This window comes from Mustela nivalis (assembly GCF_964662115.1).
Source record: "Mustela nivalis genome assembly, chromosome: 4".
Classification (NCBI taxonomy): Eukaryota; Metazoa; Chordata; class Mammalia; order Carnivora; family Mustelidae; genus Mustela; species Mustela nivalis.
This window is the reverse complement of record NC_139023.1, coordinates 127,043,573-127,053,906: the sequence shown is the minus strand read 5'-3', so window position 1 is coordinate 127,053,906 and position 10,334 is coordinate 127,043,573. Positions and strand designations below refer to the sequence as shown.

At 35.0% G+C, this 10,334-nt stretch overlaps 1 protein-coding gene across 1 annotated transcript in view; it reads right to left on the bottom strand.

Annotated features, from left to right (window-relative positions):
- Positions 1-402: 402 nt before the first annotated feature.
- The window catches only part of ETFDH (electron transfer flavoprotein dehydrogenase), a 29,730-nt gene continuing 19,798 nt past the window's right edge, over positions 403-10,334 (bottom strand). Inside the window, exons 8-13 of the mRNA XM_082727793.1 lie at positions 10,116-10,256; positions 8,699-8,842; positions 5,274-5,442; positions 2,380-2,562; positions 1,760-1,981; positions 403-736 (exon numbers count right to left, since the gene is read on the bottom strand). Of these exons, the coding sequence (XP_082583919.1) occupies positions 573-736; positions 1,760-1,981; positions 2,380-2,562; positions 5,274-5,442; positions 8,699-8,842; positions 10,116-10,256 (1,023 nt within the window). The 3' untranslated portion in view covers positions 403-572. The remainder of the gene's footprint in view (positions 737-1,759; positions 1,982-2,379; positions 2,563-5,273; positions 5,443-8,698; positions 8,843-10,115; positions 10,257-10,334) is intronic.

Below are 10,334 nucleotides of genomic sequence, written 5' to 3'. Positions count from 1 at the left end.
CAATTCTCTGATGTATTTCTATGTAGTTGGTTTTGCTGGTGTTTTGTACCTATGTATAGAAGATACTTAGGGGTCGGTAAACTTTCTCCAGAAGGCCAGATATTTTAGGCTTTGTGAACCATTATCATCTGTCATAACTACTCATTTCTGCAGTTGTAGCCACAGACCATGTAAACCATTGGGCATCACTGTGTTCCAGTAAAACTATTCATGAGAAAAGTGGTGGGCTGGATGCTAACTTCTGGTCTAGACTCTGTATTTATATTTGATAAGTCAAATCTACATTGAAGGGTAGTAGTGTATTTGCTGTTCGTACTGAATCTTTGAGTAATTGTAGAGGTAAAGCTATGTCATTTGTAAAGTTTTATGTAGGAGGAATATTCATAATTTTTTATGGGACAATTTTAGGTATAAGTATAAAATTTTTATTTCACTGGTGATTTTATGAACATTCTGATCAGTAATACGCAGTAAAATATTTTGACAGCTGTTGACTTCTAAACTTTAAAGTTAGCTTGTCATACATTTTAAAGAAACTATCAAACGTGACTGCAAATGCAATCAGTTGCAGTTTACATTCCATTGTAAGCAGGTCCTCCACCACCTTCGGGTACCACCCAGTTAATATTTTGACTTGGGTCTTTAATATCACATGTTTTACAGTGCACGCAGTTCTGAGCATTTATCTGTAACCGAAATCCATCACCTTGTTCCAAAGGTACAAATTCATAAACTCCTGCAAGGAAAAATAAATAATACTGTGAATTAGCTAACTATTTTAACTTTTAAAATTCAAAAGTAGAAACTGAAGTCCTGGAAATAGTAGCTACAGAAACCTTGAAGGTTTGTTTTCTGAATGTCTACCCACAAAGAATATTATGAAGATCTTGGTGTGTGCTATTGCTATTAGTGTAAATTAAATATGGATAAAAGCAGAAGATACATCAGTATTTGGCTGAGTTAGTCTTATTAAACAAGGGAACAACTGAGCAATTTTTGGGTTCCAGCTTTATGTGTGTGTTACAACTGAAAAGACAAATTAGATGCAGTCCTTACCCCTCAAAGAATTTACAAACCAGTGTAAGTTCAGATGATTTTAAGACGTCAAAAGGTCAAGGTCCCTGCGCTCAGAGTTTACATTCTAAATCTAGTCCCTGCAGAATATACTGATTTTCATATATCTGCCTACTATTCTGCCATATCATTTGAGATCTGGATCCTGTTATAATTCTAGTTGAAAGTTCACCTTAAAGGATACAGTATTCATGGTGAATTTAATGTCTGGGACCACTTTTTGAGCTGAATGTGGCTATACCCTAATATTTTTAGTATTTGTGTAGGAGCAGACATGAGAAATGATTTAAGTCATGTAAACATGAAAAGAGATATTTGGTGTTCCATAATCCTTAGTCGGAAGTAGGATAGGGAAAGGCTTTTTTTTTTTTTTAACTTTATGACCCAGAGATCAAGACCTGAACTGAGATCAAGAATCAGCCACTGACTGAGCTACCCAGGCACCACAAGAAATGCATTAAGAAATGTCAACTGAATTAGGCTTACCAAAAATTCCCTATTATTTTAGCATTGCTAGAATAAAAATCATAAAAATGAGTTTTCTAATGGAAGCTGGATGTAGGGGGTCATTTGCAATTTTCATGCAATGGAAGGAGAAATTTCTTAAAATAATGGAAGCATATTTCCAACATGGTGTAAACAAATAACGTGTTTTTTAGGAATGGATGGAAACCACAATACTGACCTGCAGGGCAGAATCGCTGCTCTGGTCCATCATATATTGACAGATTTCTATTTACAGGAACACTGTCGTCCTTTAAGGTTAAATGTGCTGGCTGGTCGTGTTCATGATTAGTACCACTCAGAGCCACAGATGACAAAAGGTCAAAACTGATCTGTCCATCGGGTTTTGGATACTCGATAGGTGTGCAGTCCTTGGCTGGCTTGAGCTGATCAGAGTCTGAACCTTGAACAGTTTTGAGTAAGATTTTGAATAAAAATATGATCTTAATGTAAAAGTACTTTCTTAAACATTTTTATGAAAATGTGAAAATATTATACCAAAGAAGTAAGACTTTAGTCTCTTATAGTAATGATAAATGATTAAAAATACTGAATTTATTATTGCTCAAAAAAACCAAGTTTGAAAATTCACTTTATTAATTAGTGGATCCTATTCATGAGATTAAAAAAAAATAAACAATTTTTTTAAGTAAACTCTACCCTCAACATGAAGCTAGAACTCACGACCCCAAGATAAAGAGCTGCATGCTGTACCGAATGAGTTAGCCAGGCACTCCCTATTCATGAGTAGCATGAGTAGTTAATGATTATAATATTCATACTCAAATATGTTGGAATTACCTTTATGTTTTAGAGTCCACGGCTCCATTCCTCTAAATATCCAGTAAAAGACTCCAGTGTAAATCATCCCACCATATACACCCAGTACTCCATGGCAGGATGGTCTTATATTTCTAACCGTATATAGCTCTTTCCACACCCATGATTTCTTTATATTGTCTTCATACTCAGTTACATGAAGTCCTTTTATTAAAAACATGAAATGTATCAGATTACCTTAAGGGAGTATAAAATACTTTATTATCAAGGTATTTTACTACTGAAATATCTGATAAGTGAATCTTAAATAAATTTAAACAAGTGGTCGTATAAGACCCCACGCTCGAAGAATCTTCATGTACAAATGTTGGCATCTTCCAAAAACACAGCCATTGGATATATGTTAATAGATGGTAAGGTATTTGATTTCTTAAATTCAGTATTAAAATTCAGTGAACCTGAAAATGTTACTTAGAGTTCATGCTACACATAAAAGTGAGAAGTTTTTATAATTGATTAAATGAAACACTTCTGCCTGTTAACAGGTTGAACTATGTCCTGCAAAGAGATTATCTTCAAGTCCTAACCCTCAGTTATCTCAAGATGGGTCAGAAGAGGGTCACTGTAGTTGTAATTAGATGAGGTCATACTAAATTACGGTGGGTCCTTCCTTAATCCACCAATTGGTGCCTTTATGAGATACACAGAGGAGAGAGGAGAAGACGGAAGGAAGAGATCAGAGTTATTCTGCCACAGGCCAAGGAATGTCTGGGGCTATCAGAAAGCTGGGAGGGCAAGAAAACTAAAGACAGAAGAGAGTAATGTCCTATCAACACCTTAATTTTGAACTGTTAATCTACAGAATCCAGGATAAATTTCTGTTGTTTTACGCTGCCCAGTTTGTGGTACTTTGTCGTGGCAGCCCTAGGAAGTTTATAACAATACCGAAACAGTACATGCATTTAATATTTAATGGGACAAACTGGTTCTTCCTTTTAACAAACTAAACTCTATGGTGTCTATACACTTTCCAGTCATTGTTTTCTGTTCCATTCCCTTTCCCTCAAGGCTTTTTTTTTTTTAAAGATTTTATTTATTTATCTGAGAGAGAGACAGTGAGAGAGAACATGAGTGAAGAGAAGGTCAGAGAGAGAAGCAGACTCCCCGTGGAGCTGGGAGACCGATGCGGGACTAGATCCCGGGACTCCAGGATCATGACCTGAGCCGAAGGCAGTCGTCCAACCGAGCCACCCAGGTGTCCCTCCCTCAAGGCTTTAATGCTCTGGTCTTTGGTGACCTACTTGCTCCAGTACTTGTCTGTGTGCTGCTATTCTATGAGGTGCAAGGACAGCTTGTGGTCCCAACAAGGAAAGCTACTTGGCAAGAAAATGAGAAAATAAAGTTCCACTACTCAGCAAGTACATTCCGTCTTACCTATTCTGTTCTCCATGAAGTGGCCTCCTCCCTTTTCCATGCTCTACCTATCGCCCTCCTCTCCCATACCCTGTGCCTCCATTTCTTCAAAGAAATTTGAAGGCATAATCAAGTTTCATACTTCTACCTGGAAGAACATTTGTTATTTGGAATTCTAGGTAATTAGGTTTATTTATCAAATATCTACTGAGTTGCTACTGTGTGCCAAGGACTTGGGATTCATAGTGAACAAAGTCTCCACTCTCTTGGGAGTTTATCCAAGAGGCAGGAGACAAAGTTGATAAGTAAATTATATGCCAACAGGGGGAAAATACTTCAGAAAAACGAAACAAAACTGGGGGACGGGAAGGGGTGGGAGTACTTTGTGTGCGTTGCAGATTAACTGGTATGGTCCATATAAGGCCACCATGAGAAAGTGGTATTTGAGCAAAGGTGAAGGGAATAAGGGGGTCATCTGTGAGTAAAGACCAGAAGATGGTCTTTGTAGTAAAGAAGCCAGTGTGGCTGGAATGGAGAGTAAAAAGAGATGAAATCAGAGGACTGAGAAAACTTAGGCTTTTATTTAGAGAAAAACTGAGAATTACTGAAGGGTCTTCATAGATTAAGGGTTTAGGGAGTCATAGGTGTTAGCTCTTACTCTCCACCAGAGCAGGATCACATCTTTGCCTGTGCTTGCAAAGCCTGCAAAGGAAAAGGTACTGCTGGATTCTGCAGTCTGCAAAGCTGTTCTGTTTTCAGACTGAAGATACATCAGTAGGTATGAGTATCTTAGTGAGTATATGAGACATACAAAATGTAACAAAGTACTGTCAAACTTGAAATGATTTCTTTAAAAAAAAATTTTTTTTTTTAAAGATTTTATTTATTTATTTGACAGAGAGAAATCACAAGTAGGCAGAGAGGCAGGCAGAGAGAGAGGAGGAAGCAGGCTCCCTGCTGAGCAGAGAGCCCGATGTGGGACTTGATCCCAGGACCCTGAGATCATGACCTGAGCTGAAGGCAGCGGCTTAACCCACTGAGCCACCCAGGCGCCCCTTAAAAAATTTTTTTAAAAAATGTGTTTATTTAAGCAATCTCTATACCCAATATGGGGGCCCAAAGTCATGACTCCGAGATCAAGAGCCACATGCCCTACCAACTGAGCCCGTCAGGTGCCCCAAACTTGAAATCATTTCTAAGTAGGTGGGACATCACTGGTACTATTCTACTTTTGATGGTGAATAAAACATAACATTGCTATAAAAATCTAATTACTGACATTAGGTCCTATAGTTTTTTTTTTGCACAGCACACACCCGAGTGCTTTGTGAAAAGGGAAAGAACTTTTAATATCAACTGAACTATGCATAAAGAAGACCTCAAGATTTTCATTGTATTTATTTTCATCCTCTATATACTAAGTGTATGTTTAAATAGCTTCTTTTTAAGTATCTCAATGAAGAACCTGACAATTTTCAATGCTTTAAATAGGAAGTTCTTACCTATTGTCTTCGATTGGAGACTTTCATTAGTTAGTTGATTAAAAACAGATTCTGCTGCCAAAATTCCACTTTTCATTGCTGTATGGGTACCTTTGATCTTGGGAACATTCATGAAACCAGGACTACATCCAATTAGTAAGCCACCAGGAAAGGTGAGTTTTGGTATAGACTGAGGAAAGAAACATTCCAAGTGCATTTTTAGCTTAAACAAACAAACAGAATACTACTACAAATTACAGTCTCTTAAAGTCTTCTAAGGTTGTAGGGAAAAATGTGAAGGAAAAAATCAGAGCAAAGGCAGTGTCTTCCTCCTTTCCTAAGAATGAGGATTAGAACTATTACTATTTTTCTAAGACTTTTTCCTCTTCTCTTCTTCCCCCTCTTCTTACCTACATGAGACAGATTTAGGACCAGGGCATTAAAATATTAAAATATTATTTAAATATCCACATCTAAAAACACTCCCTAAACCTAGACAAATTTAAAATTAAAATGTTATTATTTAAATATCCATGTCTAAAAATACTCCCTAACCTAAACACCTATTATCTAAATTGTAATCTGCTTTTACATGCATTCTCAGTAATACATGATTTACAGAAGGTTCTCCCCATGGCATCATTACAATTAGCTACTTCATTAAAGAATATATTTTAATTAACTTAAGAATAAGCTGAATTTCCAAAATAAATTTTAAGACCATTGTTTGGACCTCAGTATATATTTCTCATGAAAAACAATGTAATAAGAGGTGGTGGGTTTTTATTGGGTTAGCCAGTAAAAGCTTATTATATATACCCTACAATGTAGTGACTAAATTAGATTGTTTGCATGGGAAAAGATACTCTAATCTATAGTTTGAAAAGGAAAGAAGAGAAAGCCAATGCAGAGTTTTCTTTTTTCCTTCTGTAGTTTTTCTTCTTTACGCGCTTCCTAAAGTAAGCCACAGTCTTTGCTGTTAAAGTGGTGGGTGGTAAGAATTTGGCTGATGGTGCTGAAAGGGGCTCAGAGGGAAGGAGGATAACAGGGAAACCAGTGCCTCAGCTGCATGAGCAGTGAGAGATCTGTGGCCATAGCTCCTATTAATGACATAATTCTAACCCTGAGGGAGAGGCTGTGAGAAGCGAAGCTGGAGGGCAGAAAGAACGCTGCTATAAGATGGGTCAGAGTTCAAGTCCTTCACGGTACATGTTGGGAATGAATTTATGATTATGGTTCTCAGACTGAATTCAGTATCAGAACTACCTAGATAAAAGCGTGTGAAATCAGGATCACAGAATAGATAAGAGAGGGGAGGGCTTTCTGGAATATTACTAATCTAAAAGAAATAATAGGAATTTGGATAATAACAACACTTTCCTTAAATACGGCAGTGGCCTTGCTAACACTAGGTTTGACTCAAGAACCAGAAGACTGTGAAGTTTAATAAAAGGGCATGGATTGTTAGTACAACTTCTTCCAAACTGGTGCATAAATCCTATGAATAAAAATCTTACGGACCAAGCAAAACGCATTTTTACATCCTGGGAGGATCCTACCCTATATCCTGCCCTATCCTATAGGGGCAGTGTTACTGGCAGCTAGGTATCTTGTTAAGGAACTATGGACTTAGGAAAAGTTGCACTGAGAAATGCACAAATAATTGGAAACCACATTAAACCACAAATAACTAGAAATCCTCCAGAAAAGGTAAGTTTTGGTACAGACTGAAAAAAGGAAAGAAAGAAAGAAAGAAAGAAAAGTCACTTACATAGCAACCACCTCATTTATAGAGAATTGATGGTTGCCAGAGGGGAGTAGAGTGGGGGGATTGTAAAATATGTAAAGTGGATTAAGAGATATAAACTTCCAATTAGAAAGAAAGTATAATTTTAAAAATTAAAGGGAAAAAAGTCATATTTGTTAGCTAAAAATAAACAAAACCAAATGTTCCAAATTCTTGCTTATGGTTCTTTAAAAACTTACTAGAATAAATTTCTGAATCTGACTAATTGAAGCAGAAAATTTAAGTAAAATGTGAGTGTGTGTGTGTATATGGATATGTGTGTGGTCAACTCTTCCCACCATTCTAAAAAATCATCTGACATGTTGAAATACACAAGGCAGATGTTTTTAAATACAAATCTGTATATCCTATTGAATATACTGGAAACTGTACACTATACATTAAAAAGAGCAGAATTAGACTGACTGGTATTATAGAGACTGTGAAAAAGAGCTGAATGGGCTTGAACACAGTTATGCAATTTAATAAATATTTGTTGCAAATGAATTACTACTCTAGAAACAAAACAACCTCCTGAGAAGTAATCTGATAGCAATAGAATTTAGGGATACTGTTATTTTAAGTTTCTAATGATTACATTTATAATTTAGCTATGATTTTACCTCACCTTATAAATTATTGTTACAGTAATAATAAAGTATTTGGAACTTCACTTTAAAGGTTAATTTCCCTCCCTGCTAATATTTTATAATCTGTTACTTTTACAACAGTATTGCAAAAAAAAAAAAAAAAAATCCAATCTATAAAATGGTTTGATTTTCCTAGGTTATTAGAGACAGAAAGGATCATCTATAAAATAAAGACCAGGGAAGATAAGTAAGTTCCTTTAAGTCACTTCATATAAATTTTAGAGCTAATTTTTTAGATCATCTTACCTAATATTTTTATAATAGTACTAACAGCTTTTATCATAGCTACCTAGGTTTTTATCTCATTGTCTATATATACTTAATACATTAACATTTTTTAATAACCATGCTATTTTATAGCCTGCTTTTCTTTTTATTTTTACTTAATGTCATAGCTTTGACATCTTTTCTGTGTCAATATCTGTAGATGTACCCATATTTTTAATGACTATAAAGTTCTTTGTAGACTTGAGTTACCTGTTTCTTCTTCTTTTTTCTGTATGTTGAATTATATACTGGATTCTTTTTTAAAATTTAAATTCAATTAATTAACATATAATGCTACATTAACATTTCATAAGATCTACTGTGAACATACACTAAAATAGACAATCAAGGGCAAAAGCTTTACAGAGGCCACCCAAAAGGCATGGATGTTAATTGGTAGTTGGGATAAATTAATTACCTTTGTGGAAAACTAAATCTTTGTTTCCTGGCAGCTAAGGAATAAAGGAAAATATCTTTGGATCATATAGTTTTAATTTTCTGGATAAAAGTCAACCAACCAGCGAAAAGTCTATACATTTATCTCAAGAAATCAATATATTCTTAAAACTAAATTTGTAGTGTAATTTAACTATGGTATGACACAGTCTTATAAACACTAGATGTCTTGCTTAAAGTTTCTTCCTATGACGTAATTTTCTATTCTTTATCTAAATTTATTACATTATATTATCAATGTTTACTTTGTAAGGCAGAAATAAGAAATAAAAAGTAGGACAAGTTACCTGAAAGCCACCTTCATTCAGGGCTCTGGCTCCATATGCAATCCTTTTTCCACCCTCCAATGTTGGCTGAATGCTGGGATGGTGTTTCCACCTTTGGAACTCTCTAAATGGACTCAAATATGGATTCTGGTAGTCTAGACCAACCTTAAAATTTTTATATTTAAATTTGGTAAATTTATACAATTAGATATTTTTATTTCAAGTTATATCAAGCTAAAATGTGATCAATATTTATGAGAAAACATGTACATTAAATTTGTTGTATTCAAAATACTTGGAGAAATAGATGCAGTAACCCAAACTTAATAACTGAATAAAATCTGTTTGGAAAATAAAGGGTAAACAAAAGGATACCATGTATTTATAATTGGTCAGACTTTAAAAATTTAGAACATATTAATAAATCATTGTGCTCTGTAAATAAAAGCCCAAATTAGAAAAATGTTTGTAGGTAAGTGTCTAACATTATGTTCCTACAAAAGGAGTTGTAATTATTTTTCATTAATCAGTACTCACTCTAGTAATCAACTAATAAGCTATATGTGGTACTACTGAGGCAAAAGTGAAGAAAGAGAATGCAATCACACTTAGAAAAAAGAGGACAAGAAATAGTAGAAGTTATATTTTATGAGGCATTATCAAAATGCTGAAATTGATAACCAAACTTTTTTGCTTTGAAAAAATTAAGTCATAGGAATAAATATACAAAGATGAGAACACTTGGCTGGGTATCAAAACCACCAATAATTTGGTGTTTTTAATAAAAAATAAATTTAATGTTTTTAATAATAATAATTTAATAATGTATCATATACAAGTCTAATTATGACCTTAAATTATAAAGCTGCCCCCAACTGTAAGGTGCAGAAACCCTTATTTTTCCATTCCTTGCAATGTTCAAGACGTAATTTACTGCAAAGATACAAATGGTTAAAAAGGGAGAAAATGCTTCCATTTTTTAACAAGTTATAGATTCAAACCCAGTGCTGATTTCATTTTTTTTTTTTTTGGTGACAGCATGCCATAGTGGAAATTGGGCTTGGAAGTCACACAAACTCAGATGTGAATCCTGCTTCTGTCATTTAATGGGTGTAATTGGGGAAGCTGTATACCTTGTTTGGACTTCAGTGTCCCATCAGTTAAATAAGGATATACATATTTCAAAGGAATCTTACAAAACTTAGACGTCTCCATGAAGCATAGGGCATAGTGTCTGGCATTTAGCAGCTACTATGACAAAAGCTATGTGTGTTTAAAGCTATAGACCAATGCCTGTGATAACCACCAGCACTTTACCTGCTGACAAAATGAGAAAGTGACCTTTAAAGGACAAGGATTTTACATGCTCCAGATTTTATAGCACTGATGATCCAAGGACTCCAACAGTAGAGTTTTCCATAATGGGTGTGTAACTTACCACAAAACCAAGGGCTACCAGGGGTTCACCTTCATTTAAATGGTAGAGAAAGGAGCCTCCATAAGTATGTCTGTCCAAGGGCCAGCCAACAGTGTGATCCACTCTCCCTGGTTTCCACTTCTTTTCATCAATAATCCATAACTTAAAAAAAGAAGAGTATTATTTAAATTTTTTCTACCACCACAATATATCAAATTTGCCAGGTTTTTATGTCTTAGC